We start from the raw sequence: 18,051 nt of genomic DNA on the forward strand, positions 1-18,051 counted from the left end.
GAGAGAGAGAGAGAGAGAGAGGGAGGGGGGGGGGGTCCCGTCCCGTTAGCAACAAGCTAACAGCATACCAGTACGTTCGTTCTATGATCCATAAAACGACAGATCCACAACGCGATCTGCCGTATAAGGAACCAACGTTCGTTGCATGAAGGGCAGATCTGCGGGCGCGCAGCGGCGCAATGCTGTGTGTGTTCGTCTTTTTTTCTTTTTCCCTCCTGCTTCCACAGTCCACTACATGCAGTTGTTTAACTTGTTTTGGTGTTTTTGTTTTGGGGGAAGTAAGTCACGGCACATGCGTGGTCACTGGTTGCACTGACAGTAAAGGTGGAAAGAGGGGCTTGGTGCTTTGGCCGCGGTGCCTGCTCTCGGCGCTTCAAAATAAAAAATATATTTTTTTATCTGTAAACCATTAGCCGTTAGTGTTGTCGGTAACCAATTAATTAACGGCTAACGGCTAATGGTTATCGGTTGGACACCCCTATCTAGGACCGTTCTCTTAGACCGTGAGACACGGTCTAGGACCGTTCTCCTAGACTGTGAGACACGGTCTAGGACCGTTCTCTTAGACCGTGAGACACGGTCTAGGAGAACATTATTGTATTGCAACTCAGGCAGGATCAACTTGAGGCAGAGCTCCTGGACCTGGCTAGACGACTCATGGCTGATGTTATACGGTAGGTCGTAGCCCATGATATCGACTTTGTCGCTGGGCTGGTAGGGCTGCAGCGTTTTGTTCTTCATCAGTTTTCCCGAGCGAAGCTGCGGCATCCGTTCTCCAAAGCAGCTCTGCATCAGGCTCTCCTGGGCCTGTCGCAGGAGGCGCACCTCATTCGCCACGTAGGCGAGACCGAGGGCCTCCAGTTTCCGCCAAAGCGAGGCGTTGAAGTGGTCATAGAGCTTTGTGTCCAGGTAGTTCCAGGCATGCATCTTGGCGGTGAGGCCCGGTGTGAGGCTAAGCTTGGAGCTGTCTGCGCGCATGTTGAGCTTGACATACAGAACATCGTCCAGGTCCCAGGACAGCAGGTGGCGGAGCAGAACCAGTGATTCGTCAAAGTACTCTGCGATCATCACCAGGGAGAAGGAGCTTTCCACCTCCGCCACAAAGTCACCGATGTATGCTGCTTCTGTCTGTGGCCGGTCCTTGTCACCGCCCAAGTCGAAGGTCAGGGCATTGCGGGCAGGCATATATGGTTCGTTTCGCTGGTAGTACCGCCATGGTTCCTTCAAGAAGGCCTCCAAGGAACTGTTGGGAACCTTATTGAAACTCTCACAGCCATCTTTGAAATAAGTAAACATTGATTCAAACATGGAGGCTGGCTCTCGGAGAATTGTGATGTATGCAGTGTTGTTCGGCATGAGTCTCCGTACCTGCAAGATACAAGAAGTTTTATCATCATATGTTGAGTAAAACCAAAGGTGCTCTCACAACACAAACTTTGCACACAGAATACAATAATATCACATAATTAGTTAACAAGATACAAAGACAAGAGAAGCAATTCTGAACTTGAACTTAAATTGAAACAGTTTAAAGAGTAAAAGCAGCAATTCTGAGTGGCCGAAATAAAGTCAGTAATAGAAGTGTGCATGTATAATATATGCCTTCATGTGCTTCTACGTGTGAGAATGTATTAACACTCAACCTACTACACAGACGGTCTTGAGCCGATTGACACTTTTTTCCCTGTGATTTCATTGGCCACTGTCTTCCCTATTGGGATAACAACTTCTCCCCCACACATGCTGGATTGCAGCATCCCGCTTCCATTGTCTTAAATATCAATTCACTTTGGTTACACACCATTTAAATCCCACTCACACCTCACAGTTTGTAAATGTTTGTATGACACAAACTGAAAATAATGAATGAATACTTTCAAATGTCTAAAGTATGCCTGCATGCACAGAGACGAAATGTTTTTAAAATTGTCATGGGGGCCAGACTTGGATGGTTAGAGCGAGGTGATTACATACAAAGTCAATGCAAGACGAGAATTGCGCGAACGGGTGCGGCGCGAACGGGTGCTGCACAACCTGGTGCGGTACAAAAGGGACAAACCGAGGCGAATATAAGGTCTAATTCCTCATGGGGGCCGATATATAAGGTCTAATTCCTCATGGGCCCCCACGGACTCTACGTCACTGTGCATGCACGTGCATATGCGTCATTTTTTAGCCACACAGCAGCACACATTAGACACACCGTCCGTGTCTCAGATGAAAGCACAGTTTAAAGTTAAGCAAGCACCTCATTGTGGTTGAAGCGCATGTGGTTGGTGATGATGTTGGCTGGCAGGGTGCCTGGGTGGACGAAGCGGGTCTTGAAGGAGCGTGGGTAGCAGAACAGGTGACCACACTCCTTTATGGGGAGCGCCACAGTCAGGTTGTGACGCTCGGCAAAGCGGAACAGTATGTTCTGCATGGTGCTGCTGCCCGTCTTGTGGGTCTTCAGGAAAACCACATTGGTCTGTTTGGGCTTCAGGACCGGGGATGGCTGGGAGAACTGTGAAAAGAAGCTCAGGTGGAAGCCATCCATGGACCTGGAGAGAGAGCATTTACATTTAATTTATTCACTTATATCAGGGGTGTCCACATTTTTTTTCAAAGGGGACCATATTAGAAAATAGTGCCAACTACATCCCCTGACATATTGTACCTTCGGAGTATAATAAAGTCACATACATAATGCATCGCATTTAAACGATTCTATTTAACTATCATCATCAATATTGTATTTCAATGTCAATGGTCGGGTGTGTGCTGTGAACAAAAAGTGTAGCCTAACTCAGCCTTTTTTCAGTGTGTAATGTGTCACATTACCAAAACCAGACGAGCAAGGTAAAAGAAAAAAAGATATATAGACATATAAGTGTAAACATGTCACGTGCACAAAAGATGTGCCCACAAGCCAATGAAACATTTTTTCGTCATAGTTTTAGTTGACAAATTCAACACTCACCATCTCAGCAGGAAGCTGACCATGCTGACAGCCACCAGAAGCAGGAAAATCTTCTTTAACATCTCTGTCTCACTGATACTGTTGGAGGAAGACGAGAGATCATTTACAGAGCTACAAGTACACAGTGGGCGTATAGAGCAATCGTCTCTCTGGCTATTGTCGTGGAATTCTGGATCAATCAGCATTTGATGAGGCAATAGTGCATGTCTCCAACATGTAGCTTTGTGTGTCTGTCTGCTGTCTGTCTGTCACACTGTGCACAGGTGCATGATGGGAAGCAGACTTTTTAGTGTAACACCAGTCTTTTTCCTGTCTGTACAGGAGTTCAGTACAGTATAACAATACAGTATAGTTCCACCGCTCACTTCACACAGGTGTGATTCTTATATTCTAGGTAGTGATGGTACAATAACACTCAGGACGGTGTTAGTTCTGCCAAGGCACACACTCCACAGTCCACACAGGGATCAGACTTAGCCGCAATTTGCAACACTAGATTTGTTTTTATAATGGGATGAATCTAGAGTTGCAATACCATCCAAATGTGAGCCCATTCATCCCAATTGCATTTGCCATCTGCTTGTATTAAACAACGTAAAACTCACCAACATTGCAGCTGTAGTGCAAGCTTGAATTATCCTTTTTCAATCTGCAAAACGTTTGTTTCATACAAATCCACCGTAGACATGTTATGAGCTACTTTCAGCATTGTTCTTGTAAAGTAATTTTGTCCTCTACATTTTAGCCCAACCCTGGATCTGTCATCTGTCCCTTATGTAAAAAAGGCAGGGCTGTTTTTGCCAAGCTCGGTGGGAAGTTCCAAAACTGGGTATCGAAGAGCTGTCATCTATTGTTCATTGCATTTGTGAACAATAGTGAACTAACACGTCATATAGGGGGTTGTCATGGGGGTTATCAAGGTGAGAAATATGAAGCATGTTTAATGTCAATGTACTGTATTGTCGTGCGGTGTCACAGAGGCTGAATACAGGTTTTCTGACATGCCATGAGGCTAGGGCAGGAGCCTATCTCCTGTTTCTGTAGCGTGAGGCAGCTTGATGTACAAGTACACCCCCTGGGCACGACGCTAGTATGCCGCATACTGTCGCATTGTTTGCCCCAATCCAACCCTTGATGCTGAGTGTCAAGCAGGGAGGCACTGGGCGGTTTCAGGGCGGACACTCTAACCACAAGGCCACTGAGCTGGTTTTTCACTTTAGGCTACAGTAATTCAGTGACCAAGGTCCCACAGTGGTCTATACTTGGCCTCCTCCTTTTTTCCCTCGTCGCCAAATCTTTACTCTACGCCAGAAACACCACAAAAACATTGATAAAACTGTAAAAATAAACATATTGATCACATAATGAACACATGTTGATGTTCAGAGTCTATGTCACACCTCTGTATAGCCCACGGCTATAGACGAATCCAGGAACGGGTCTCATGGTCGCAGCCTACGTATTTCCTGTAGGCGGACTCGACGTAGCTGGAGGGTTCAAACCCTCACCAGGCGCATCTCTTCCACTACAGTGAACGGTAGAGTGAGTGATGTTAGTCTGCCTCAAACGTTACTCTTTTACCTGCTTTTTACTAACACTAACATTACAAAGATGCCCAGAACATCGAGATGAACCTGTGTAGTTTATGGCTGCTCCAACAGTAGTGGCAACATTAAAAAAACTAAAACGGAATGTCAAAATATCCACCAGGGTGGCTGAGACCAGAGCCATTGAGTAATGGTTGAGACGAAGCAGTGAAAGATACATAATGTCAGTCTTACCCAATACCAGTGTTGGCAAAATATTACTTTAACACTAATATACTACTTATTACTTATTACTTTTTAAAAAAGTAATAAAGTTACACTACTTATTACTCCCTGTGAAAAGTAACTAGTTACTTATTACTTTACTTATTACTTTTTCTCTCGCCCCCAGTAATTGCATATTTTGTCACCAAAAGTCTTACTTTGCATTTTCAACATTAGCAGTCCCCCCTCCCCTATTCTGCAGTGTTTATTTAACTCATGATGATGGTACATTGGACGGTCCATTTGTACACATAGATTAGAAGTAGATTTCGACGTGGAATATAGCTTCTTCCGTATGCACAACTTGCAGCGGACAATAATGGTCATCTCGTCTTGATCACGGACATACTCAAAATAATGTGAATACTTCCAAGTATTGAATGTTATAACGCTTTGTTGTGCCGGTGTTTCTGTCTCCTCCACCTCCTCCATTGTTAGTTTATTTACATCTCTTCTCTCTAACAGTGCAGTCTAACGAGTTACACACACTAGTTTAAGTTGTTGTTCCGTGTTCCAGACGGTTTAAGGCCCGCCCTTCTGCATCCGATACTTCACACATACGTACCGACGAGTGTGCATCGTTTCCGTATCCGCTCTATAGTCTAGATCTAGAGCGGATCAGCAGTCTGCAAAGCAACTTGACTTCAACCCAGTCTACCATTATAAATAAACACTCAAACCCACAGTTCCACCAAGGCTCGTGAAAATAGTAATAATATTACTTTTGAAAAAAAGTAAATGTAATATTATTACTCAAAATGTGAAAGTAACTAGTTAAGTTACATATTACTGGAAAAAAGTAATAATATTACTGAAAGTAGTATATTACTTAAGTTACTTGCCAACACTGCCCAATACCCAATCTTTCTGTTTTATGAACACAAGGCTGCTGTACTACTTTATACCTCATACTTTAAATGCTTAGTATGAGGTATAAAATACAGCAGCCTTGTGTTCATAAAACAGAAAGATTGGGTATTGGGTAAGACTGACGTTATGTATCTTTCAGGACCTTTCACTGCTTCGTCTCTATTAGGCAGATACAGGCTTTGAGAAAAACAGCAAAGACCCAGAACCTCCATCTGCTCACTGAGCTTGATCTTGGTGCTGTAACAATATATAACTAGAAAAAGTGCCCTTCTGGGCACAGGTCTCCACCAGGATTTCTTCCTCAGCCTAGTGGGAATATGCGTGCACAGTTTCATCGCAATCGGACGCTGCGTTGAGGAGTTGTGGCGATTTGTACAAAGCGGGCTACTCCTGAAAACTGTAGGAGCCAATCGTGCCCAATCAGGATGGAATATGAGAAATCAAAGAAACCTGTCTTGATCACATGACTATGGAGATCATGTGTACCGATTTGCGTGAAATTTGGATAAAATCTGAAGGAGTAATAATAGAAAATGTGTTTTACATATGTCGGCCTCCTGGTGGCGCTATAAAGAGCAGATGTGAAAAATTCCAGGCAAAGGTTTTTCCTTGGCCTCTAGGGAGTTGGCATACAAAGTTATCCACAGATCCGTGCAGTTAGAGGTAAAAACACTTTCCGGCCAGTTATAGCGCCACCTTGAGGCTGAGTTGAAATTGTTCATGTGGCATTTCGTCCTCGGCCTAGTGGGAATGTGCGTGCACAATTTCACGGAAATCACGCGATGTGTTCATGATTTGCAGCATTTTGTTTGAAACTGAGCACTCCTGTGAACTTTGGAAGCCAATCTTAACCAATCATGATGGAGTCTGAGAAATCTGAAAGACCGGTTTCGTTGAATGGCTCTAGAGAGACTGTGTACCAATTTGCGTGATGTTTGGACAAAATCTGTAGGTGTACTGTGCAAAAACTTGTTTTGCACAAAGCGGCCTCCTGGTGGCGCTATAACAGGCCGTTCTGGAAAGTTTGGGGCAGAGGTTCATCGTTGGCATCCAGGGAATGTGTGTGCAAAATTTGGCATGGACCGGGTTAACGGTGCCGGAGATTAGCTGCTCACGGACACACGGACGGACACACACACACGGACGGACGGACGGACGGACGGAGTGCAAAACATACTCTCCCCCCATGCCTTCGGCCTGGTGGAGACAACTATAATAACTCTCCACAATCCTAATCCGTGGAGACCCTTGATCCATAGCCTGGGCGTCCACAATCTCCATTTAGAAGCTTGTTCACCTCTGATCAAAGTTAGTAGCCCTTGCATGGAACTAGGTGTGACGCTGCATTCCTTTAAATCCTGGCGTGCTCTTTTTATCGTTATCTAATCACCCATCATGTACGCACATGTACATGATGGTTTTGACTCTTATCTTTCTGTTTCCATTGTCCATTCTCATGCATGACATCACAACTATGAAAGGTCTAAGACTGTCTCTAGGTCTCTAGGATGTCTCATCAAGATGTCACAAACTATCGAAGCTACCGTAACCGTACCAAACTAAATAGTTTTGGTTTGATAAGGTAGAACTGGTAGAACTTGATCTCCTACTGACCTCAAGGCTTACGTCAGTCAGACTTCTGGCAAATGCCAGAATTGGCAGACCGTCCAATCCGTGCCTGCAGGCTGATACCTGATAGTCAGGGATTAGCAGTTGGCAGTGGAAACCATGCAAGCCACCAATCATCATCGGGAGCAGTTAGGTGTTCAATTCAATTCAAATCAGCTTATTGGCATGAGAAAACGTTTACATTGCCAAAGCAAGTCAAAATAATAAAAACTGTTTAAAATTGGGATAAAAGTATACAGTTGGAAGGCGTACACCATTGTGTAAACAGAGCTATCTCACATTGCGACATCACGTTATACAGGGTATAAAGTTTTTTTTAAACAAATAGCAAAAATCTTTTGCAGTCATACTTTGGGACAAATAGCATAATTCTTTCTCAAGACTATTTTAAATAGTACAAAAAAGCCTCAGATTTAAGATGTGTTCATCAGCTCTGTTTAGTACTGTATGTGCAATGTGCAGTAGGTCTAGCAGCATACTCATTATAGATAGTAATCCTGGTAGGGTGGTGGTTGTATTCCATTGGCTAGCCAATGTACAGGCTACTACTTGGCCTCACTCCCCGAACCCACCTCACCCCTGAGCACTTTGACAGGCTGGAATGGCTTAGGGTTGACGACAGAGTACAGCATCTTGTAATGGGTCTGGTCCTTATGATTCGATACACCACCAAGATACCCATGTACCCTTCTAAATACTTCCTTAATGTCAACGAAGTCCACACCCACAAAATATGTGTAAACTTTACCAGATTTACCTGTTTTGCAAACAACTGCCTGGAAATACAACCATAGTACAGAAGTACCATTGTATTGTGGCCAAATATTTTTGTTCTTGTTTTTGCAACTCTTTTTTAATTTAAAGGCATTACTTTGCATTGACAATGTGTGTGCTATATTTTGTATATAAGTTTTCAAAAATAAATTGGTGAAACTGAGGCACTGTCTCATGTGTGTTTTTAAAAGTATATTGGGTTGAGTATCAAATAATTTTTACTCCGGCATTTTATATATATATATATATATATATATATATATATATATGTACACATACATACACATATGTATGTACATTGTACAGTATATGTATATAGGCCTATACACCGTATATCTAGGTGTGCCCCGAGGTTTTTAGGCTATGAAAAGTGTGCGCTGGGACAAAAAAGGTTGGGAAACACTGGTGTAAAGTGTGTGTCCGTGTGTCTGTCCATCCGTCCGTCCGTCTGTTACCAGCTAATCTCCGGCACCGTTAACCCGGTCGATTTTTGCACACACACACAACAAATTTTGCACACACACACTCCCTGGATGCCAACAATGACCCTCTGCCCCAAATTTTCCAGAACGACCTTTTATAGTGCCACCAGGAGGCCGACTTTGGAAAAACATATTTTGGATATTACTCCTCCAGATTCTGTCCAGAAATCCCACAAATCTTTACACACTATCTCTATAGTCATGTGTTCAAGGCGGATCTGTCCGATATTTCATATTCCATCCGAAATGGCTAACATTGGCTTTCAAAGTTTGCAGGATTGGCCTGTTTTGAACAAAAACCATCATGAACACAGCGTGCAATTTACGTGAAATCTTTCAATAATTTCCTACTAGGCTAAGGAATATATCCCACCCTTTTAACATTGGCCTGTTATAGCGCCACCAACAAGTGGATTTTAGCAAAACCCATTTCTTTACATTACTAATGCTGATGCTATACACTATCTCTACAGTCATGTGATCAATACGGACCTGTCCGCTAATATATCCCACCGTTTTCACATTGGCCTGTTATAGCGCCACCAACAGGTGGATTTTAGCTAAACACATTTTTGGAACAAAATGCCTCAAATCATCCAATTGCCATCCAAGGCATATAAGAAGAAATGGCACCCTTTTCACATTGGCCTATTATAGCGCCACCAGGAGGCCACAACCTGACCTGCCCTGGTGGAGACCTTGAAATGTACTGCAATTCTGCAAACTGTTAATAAATACTTCAATCAATCAATTAAAAAGCCTTCTTTTATCGCAACAGTTCACAAATCTTGCTGCTGTGTCTGCACATTGTTGTATTTCGTATGGGTATGGGATTTTCTTTTCATAGTTTCAAACTCATTTTGGGTGTGTGTAATCTGTGGGAAGTATGTTTGTTTGTTTGTTTGTCATGTTTATTTCGAATATGCCAATAAACAGAACAATTCCTTGCATTTCACAATGAAAAATAATTAAAATAAAATAGTTAACAAAAAAAATAGCAAGAAGAAATAAAAGGAAAATAATAAAAGAAATAAATCTAAGCATATCCGAAAAGGAGTGAGAAGAAGTAAAAACTTATAAACTCCCACCCCTCTATAACTGAAATTACTTGCTGTATTCTGTGCCAGTTAAGCTGCTCTTCAAGAGTAATACTAGTATACATATTCTTACACACATACATCCATATTATACATATCCAAAGATTGTCTATTTTAATATATAGACAATTTAATACCAATTTAACAAAACATTCTACACAAATATAATATAATATATAATATACATAAATATAATATATTTTGAGTACTCGTGAAATCAATTCAATAGTTCAATAGCAACCCCATCTATTTGGATATGTACCTGAGTGTTAGTCCTATGTTATGTATCTAGTTATGTATCTTCCCTTGGGAGAGGGGTCTGTCTGTGTGGTGGTCTTTCTCTATTGCAAGGCTGTGTTCACTGAGTCTGTACCTATAGTCAAGGATTTCCTAAGTTTTGGGTTTTACTATGCTCACAGTGTCATGCTCAAGGACACTTCAACACAAAGCTGGGAGCCGGGGAGCAAACCGCAAACCTTCCGATTCTAAAGGGCCCGCTCTGCCTCTTGAGCCCAAATAATAATGAAATGAACAGAAAATGGACTTACCATTCAAAGTTGTGTTTTTGGCTGGTTGCTTCTGAGCTGAATCAAAATACAGGAATTGACAACACAGAATGAAGACCTGGACTATATCAACAGATACCAAAATGTGACCTAACAGGAACAGGAGTACCCTAGCTGTCGTTCCGCCTATTGTCCCATCTAGATGTACAGTATTGTTCTGCCTAACGGCTACTGTTGCTGTCATTGCATCCATTTCTCTCACAATTGGGAGGCAGACTTTGGTTCAACATACCGGTAGTACTGGTCCGACCAGATTTAGGTTGGTGAGAAAACACAGGACATCTAGTGGACAGAGGAGCACAAGGTATTCACTGCCAGTCCAGAAATCAAATAATCAAAACAAACAAAACAAATAATCAAAATCCAAGCATGAAGGTATTTTACAGTAGCATTTTAGTGATTTTTACTACTAACAAAAAAAAAGGCCATTCATTTATTGTCAAATGCAATATTCAAATGCAATATTTAGGGTGTCTGAAAGTATTGTAGTTTGTATTTATCTGAAAGTACTACATTATTAATGATGTATTTAAAAAAAAAAGTATAACTTGACTTGATACAGTATACTATACTGTATATCAAGGAAAGTTATACTTGTTTTTAAAAACACGCTAAATAGTGATTAAAATAGCGTGTTTTTCGTGAAAGGTGTAACGAATACAAACTGAATGTGAGCTGAATACATACTGTATTGATGACTTGAGTCTTGAACAAATATAAAGATGGCAGGAGGACAGTGTGTGAAAGATATTCACAAAAGCAAGAACATTTACAATTATGTGAAAACAAACAACAGGGATTTACTTGCTTTGCTACTATAATGTGTGCAGCCAGCCAGCTGTCAAAATATGACTCGAGGGGCTGTATTTTGCGTGTCTTAAGTACCAGGTCTTATTACCTAACTTGAGTAAACTAAAGACCTGGAGGCGTGGTCAATGCTCTTTGGACACTCAGAATAGCCAAATGGCATTGATCACGCCTCCAGGTCTTTAGTTTACTCAAGTTAGGGAATGAGTCAAAAAACACTTTGCGTTTGAAATAGACACTATATGCTTTCTAGATTATGATTTGGAACCCTGTAAAATGAATACAAGATGAAAATCAACATCCTAATACTGTCCAATAATTTAGGGGGTGAAAGGGGGGTGAAAAAAATAAATACAAGGCGTGATTTGGGGACCTAAATATGAATACAAAATTAATATCAACATCTTAATACTGTCCGATACTTCGATACGGAGGGGGGTGAAATTATGACAGGCAGTTTACTGTCAAAATATCCCCAGTCAAAAAACACTTGAAATAGACACTCGTGCTTTCTAAGGTGTGATTTGGAGCCCTAAAGATGAATGCAAAATTAATATCAACATCTTAATACTGTCCTATATTTCAGAGGGGGGGGGGGGTGAAATTATCAGTATCCAGTGGATACAGTATCCACTATGCGCGCGCACGCACACACACACACACACACACACATAGTAATTCAGCATGAAAAACATCTGCCAACACCTGGGTGTCCGTGATCACATTCCAGGGGCTCTTCAGTTAAATGATTGACAGTTACAGTAGGAAGCAGACCTTGTAGGAACTCATAATATAATAACTGCTCATAATGTAATGAGGGCTCATATAATAATGTAAATGACCTTCACGGGTCTCTAACTCAGAGAATTTGCTAATGGAACCAAATGGGCCTTTGATTTCATTTATATGTTTTCAGAGTAAAAGAAAAAAGATCAGGGGTCATGGGCCCGTACATGGACAAATGTGTCTGTGGCAAATGTGTCTGTAAATGTTTGATATAAATGATAATTTCTTTGTTTTAATTATAATAACAATTTAAACAATTAAAAGATGCTCCCCTTTGCGTGGGACAGTCCCTCATTTCCAATACTTTTCAGGCGTCCCACAAATTGAGACTCTATCCCACATTGTGACTGGCAGGCATCAGTGTTCAAATGCCCAAATATTTTGTCTCCTAACAGTTTTCAGTTGTAAAGCTCTCTCATTGTCTATTTTCCTGCAAGATGTATTTTTAAGCCTGTTAAAATATCTCCTAGGCTACAATAGTAGGGGCGGCAGTGGCTCAGGGATATAGAGTGACCGGATGGGAACCGCAAGGTTTACCATTTACCACCATTTACCATTTTCAGTACCAAGTCGACCATACCACCCATGCTATAAAATAGCATTTAAAAATTAAATGTGAGACGCCAGAGGGGTTTAATAACTAAATCGGCTATACTAGGCCTATGGTTGAATATCACATCAAGCCTCAGGTACGAGAAAGACGTTCTTTATTGAGAAATCTATTTGATCTTCATCAGGTCATGTGACCTGACCACATGACCTGATGAAGGTCAATTAGATCGAAACGTCAGAATTCTCAATAAAGAACGTCTTTCTTGTACCTGTGGTGTGCGGGCTCCATCCAATATTTACTGAAGTTTCTTTAGCCCAGCACCCAGCCTGTCGATGTGTGTATTCTACGTCCGCTCTGAATATCACATCAAGGCATTTAAATACCAACTAAGTAATACGTTACTAAACCCGTCCCGTCCTGTCCCCCCGTCTCACTTGTCCCACACAAGCAATACTTCTGTCCCTTAAATGAACAGTTTGGACCTGTCACCGTAATTGGGTTTGCAGGCTTGTTAATTAAAGTGTTTATGTGACCATATAGTATTTATATTTGAGATTAAACCGACAATCATTCATGTTCTCGCAGACAGACCCCCACATCTGGTTCATCTTATTGGGCAGCACAAGGTCCAGTTGACACATGGAGAGATGTTGTGTAATGATGCAACCCTGTTGTGATGGGATCTTTGGATTTATCTTGTTTGGATATGTCAAATATTATTCTCCCTCAGGCAAATGATAGTTTTCCAAGGCTCAAAAAAGGCTGCTCTTAAAGTCACATTAGAACAGACAGCAGCTCAGAGTGCAACAGTGAAGACCACTGTAGGACAACATACATATTGGTCAATGTGAGTACATGATAACATTTAAACATAATTTATAAATATAATATATTATATTACAATGCATAATATATGTACATAATTTATTGTAATGCACTTACAAGGCTTCATAAATATCATAATAATTGTTTATAACGTACATTATAATTTATGTATAACAAGGTTTTTATGACATAATATGTGCTGGTCATAATGGATTATAAACTTGCGTGCGTGCGTGTAAATGTACTCTACTGTCCACTGAGTCAAGGAGGAGAAAGGAGGTGAACATGGTGTCAGACAGTCTCACAGACCAAGGCTCTGGTTCACAGGAGGCTACAGGAGATCATGGTACACATTAACACACTCTTATCACATCATTACTACAGCAGTTTATCGCCCAGTAGTTACTAATGGTTACAAGGGATTGAAGGGACACGCCACCATGTTGGACCAATGACAATCAAAAGAAAGATTATGGACATTAGAGCTTATTCCTCCTTGTGTTTTTATTTCTCCTCTCATTTCAAGATGAAATTGTCACATTGTCAGTCACAATTGCATTTTAGGTGGTGAAGACATGTTCAACTATATGTTATTGCAGCTGCAGAAATAAAAAATTAAGCTGTTGTGATTCCATTGCATTCCAATATTGTTCTTTGAAATGAAACATTGAAGCTGATCATATTAAAGTTGAATTCTATTATAATAATATAATAATATCCTCCAGGTGTCCAGAGAGACCTCATCGTCCAGAGAGACATGGTCAGAGGGCTTGCAGTGTGTCTTATACTGCTGTGTGTTCTACCAGCAGTGAGAACCACAGACATGGCCGTGGACTGTGAGTATCAGGAGGTCAAATTGATCAAATTGTCAAATTAAAAAATCACACCCGTGTGAAGTGAGCGGCGCTCTTATCATACATCATCTCATTCTCAACCAATGGTACATCTCCCACCCAATCACGCCGGCCAATCACAATTTGCGTCCTCACTTTTGCCTTCAATGTTTGTGTTTACACAATGTTTGTGCTTACACAATATTTCACTCAAAGCTGGGCATAGGAGAGGCTAGCGCCCCTCAAAAATAAAAGAAACACTGAGCCTGAAAATTACAATCTAACCCGAAAATATCCAGGAAACTTAAGCCCCATACCCACCCCATAACCACCCACCCTACTCACTTCACCCCGATACCCCCACACCTGAAAGCCCCCATATCCATTTTTCATTTTCTGAAAGCTCATTTCCACACAGATACTTGATCTAATCATGAACAGTAGCTACAACTGTGTTTATTGTCAAATACCTATTGGTCCTTTACAGATGATTCAGACTATATCCAGAACAACTGCTACAACATGACCCTAGAGAGAGACCAGCTTTACACCAAATACAACCACCTGATCCTGGAGAGAGACCAGCTAGAGGCCCACCTGATCCTGGAGAGAGACCAGCTATACACAAAATATAACAACCTGATTGTGGAGAGAGACCAATTACAAAGAGAAGTAAACCAGTTTAAGACAGAGAGAGCAGGTGAGAGAGGTTTCCAGCATTTTCTATTCAAAGTGTAGCATATTATTGTCTCACCAGACCAGATGACTTTCCACCCCTGTCCGTAGGCCACGCCCATTTCTGCCACACAATATTTTCCACCCTTTTGCATTTTCGTCAGTAGTGCTGTCGCCTCACAGCTAGAAGGTCCTGGGTTTGATTCCCGCTGGGGACGCTGTGGGCGCTGGGGCATGTTCTCTCCTCCACGTCATCAGTGCCAATACACAAGGCGGGGTTGGCGAAAGGGCCTTTCTGTGTGGAGTTTGAATGTTCATTCAACAAACATGTAGTAATCCTGGTCTCTAAACTACCTCCCCCTGGCCAACCGGGGCACCTGATGGAGGGGAAAGGAACTGATCGGAATACCGTGCTCCTTGGTCCTTCCATGCGCTACGTCCGGCCGGGGAAACTTTCCCTGCCAGGTGAAAAGAAGCAGCTTGGACTCCTCATGCATAGAAGGAAGCATGAGGTTAGTCCAGTGCCCCCCCAGGTTGGCGCCTGGGGGGGGCAGTCTAGTGTAGAGCCTAGGATTACAAAGAAAATGTTGCAAAATAGTGGGAAATAAAAAACACACTTTTGTACTTGTACCAAAACTCATACAAATCGGTACACATTAATCTGGAGGTATATGATAATCATAAGTCAGATTTGTTATATTCCAATCAAATTGGCTTGCAAAGTTTGCAGTTTATTCTGCAAAAACGCAGTGTCCAATCTGCCCCAAATTTGAATCACAATTTCACTTCCACAAAGTGGAAGTGATTTTGTTTTCACCAAATTCGGCACAAATGCATTTATTGGTGGACTATGGACAGTTCAGAAACCTGCCTACCAATGCCATCATCAATGGGAATAACAAGCTAACTGAAATGACAAAAACCTGCCTACTAAATTTTCTCCCCCACAAAATATTTCTTTAGACAAGTCGTGTCCCAGTGGATGGCAAAAGTTTGGATGCAGCTGTTATTACGCATCTACTGCATTTAAAACTTGGGAGGAAAGTAGAGAACAATGTGTGAAGACAGGAGCAGATCTTCTGATCATTAACAGTAAAGAAGAACAGGTTAGTATATCTGTTTGCATGTTTGTTACCAAGTGGGATTGTGCATTGGCTGTGTCAGTGAGAAAACCTTTAAAATGACAGAATGGACCAGGAGGCAGGCTTGCAGGTGAAAAAAAAAGTTTTTAATGTGTTCCAGACCAGGATAACTGGACAACTTACTGTAGGAGAAGGCAACTTAAACAGAGTGTCAACCTCTCCCCATGGCAGCCTAGTCTCAACTGAACCATTTCCCCACTACTGACAGTGTTTGTGTCATCAATATTGCAAATGGTGTAATTCTGTGATTATAGTGTACCCTGTACATATTAGAGACAATAATGGTTCAATCATGTACAATGATCAGGAATTCATCAGAGGATTGAACCCTGGGAATCTGTTTGCATCCTCATGGATTGGTGTGAAAATGACAGAGGGTATATGGACATGGGTGGATGGAACACCACTGACAACACAGTGAGACATTTTACCTGCATTTCTATTGTAATCCTATCAAGTCACATTATGTCAGTGATTGAGTGGATGTGGTTAAACACATGATGTTGTTTTACTGTGCAGGTACTGGGGCAGTGGATGGCCTCGCAAGAATGAAGACAGGAACTGTGCTACCTACTTTCACAGGGATGGAGGGTGGAATAATTGGTTATGTTCATATAGTGCCTACTGGATCTGTGAAAAGAAACCTGTATATTTATTTACTTAGTTCAGCGATGAAACTGCAGGTCAAGTTAAGTAAGAGTAGTACTAAGAGTAGTAATGTTACAAATGCAGTTATATATTCAATGATACAAACAACACTGCAGTTTTTACTGTGTTATAAATAGGCTGAATTAGTCTTTCTAACCAAGTCAATTAATTTGTTTCTAAGCTATCTAAAGGACTACTGTAGGCTATAGGTGGCTGCTTTACTACTTGCCTATACTTGCCTACTCCGGCTAAAGAGCCATGGCCCGATAACACAGCCACATATAGCCCACTACCACTAGGAGGAAGTTGTGTCTAACAATGACCCATGCTTTGTTTCTTTAAAAAGAAAATCATTGTGAGTTTTATTTGTCACATCACAGGTTTACAGGTGTAAAGAAGTGGTTGAGATTATGTTTTTATCATGCATGCTTCATCATTTTGTAGTATTCCATGAGAAAAGAGAGGACAGGACAGAGGCCTATAAAGATGCATGCAGCATATCAGCACATGGGTGGGTGTGTACATGTACATGTGGTGAAATTGAAAATGAAGTTAATTTATTGTTTTATTGCCATAAATATGATGATTTAAGGGAGGTAAGCTATTTGTTAGTAAAATGTACAGTATTCTATCTGTGGTGATTTCCTTAAGTTGAGTTAGAATCTAACTGGAATCTATCTGTTTGCTAAAAGGAGAGTCACCAATAATCTCCACCAAACAATAGGACAGGCATGTGATGGTGTGATGTTTTTGTAAAGTGCACTAATAACTACCACCTACTTCAGCATACTGTGTACATTTTTGTGTGGGCGTTGCACGGAAAATAAATTATTATTCAATTCTTAACAGTTCCTTTAACTTACTTTACCATTGTCACTGTCACTGCCAAATATATGGTTTGCAAGTTATCAAAACAACAACAAGAAAACAGCATTGACAATTCCCCAAAAACATTGGAGCGTCTCCTACTCTCCTGTGCCCATATTCAATTTCAGAATCAATAAACCGACAATTCTATTTTATTGTCATTCATAATGTACCCTATCAAAATGTCATGTAACGCTTAGACAAGAACATTATTTTGACCACCTGTTCGATGCTGTCCTGGTCGACCCCGACATCTGGTTCCTCATACTGGGCTGGACACATGGAGAGGTCTGTTGTGATCTCTGTATTTTGCTTTTTAGAATGCCGATATCAAATATTATTCTCCCTCAGGCAAATTCATGTTTTCATAAAGTTGTTCAAGAAACACCAAAGCCTGCTCTTAAAGTCAGATTAGAACACACAGCAGCTCAGAGTGCACCAGTGAAGACCTCTGTAGGACAACACACATATTGGACGATGTGAGTATTAAGATAACATTTAAACATATTTATAAATATAATACATTATATTGTAATCGTGTAATGCATAATATACACATAAATTATTTGTATCAGTGATGGACAAAGTAACCCCAGTCTTGAAAAAGTACTGCTGGTCAAATATTCAAGTTTACTGTACTTACAAGGCTCTGGTTTACAGGAAGCTACATGAGATCAAGGTACATTAACACACAGCCTATTCATACTCCAGTTTTCAGTGATGAGGT

General features: G+C 41.2%; 1 protein-coding gene across 1 annotated transcript; it reads right to left on the minus strand.

Annotated features, from left to right (window-relative positions):
* Positions 1–447: 447 nt before the first annotated feature.
* LOC310856714 (galactose-3-O-sulfotransferase 3-like) lies at positions 448–10,278 on the minus strand (the record flags this gene model as incomplete). Its single annotated transcript, XM_083762185.1, has 4 exons — positions 10,171–10,278; positions 2,960–3,037; positions 2,249–2,540; positions 448–1,368 (listed from the first exon to the last, which is right to left on the minus strand). Exons 2-4 carry the CDS (start codon positions 3,019–3,021, stop codon positions 448–450), a joined length of 1,275 nt encoding a protein of 424 aa, XP_083618311.1. The 5' UTR covers positions 3,022–3,037; positions 10,171–10,278.
* Positions 10,279–18,051: the final 7,773 nt, after the last annotated feature.

Source organism: Protomyctophum parallelum (genome assembly GCF_964188405.1).
Source record: "Protomyctophum parallelum genome assembly, chromosome: 3".
Lineage (NCBI taxonomy): Eukaryota > Metazoa > Chordata > Actinopteri > Myctophiformes > Myctophidae > Protomyctophum > Protomyctophum parallelum.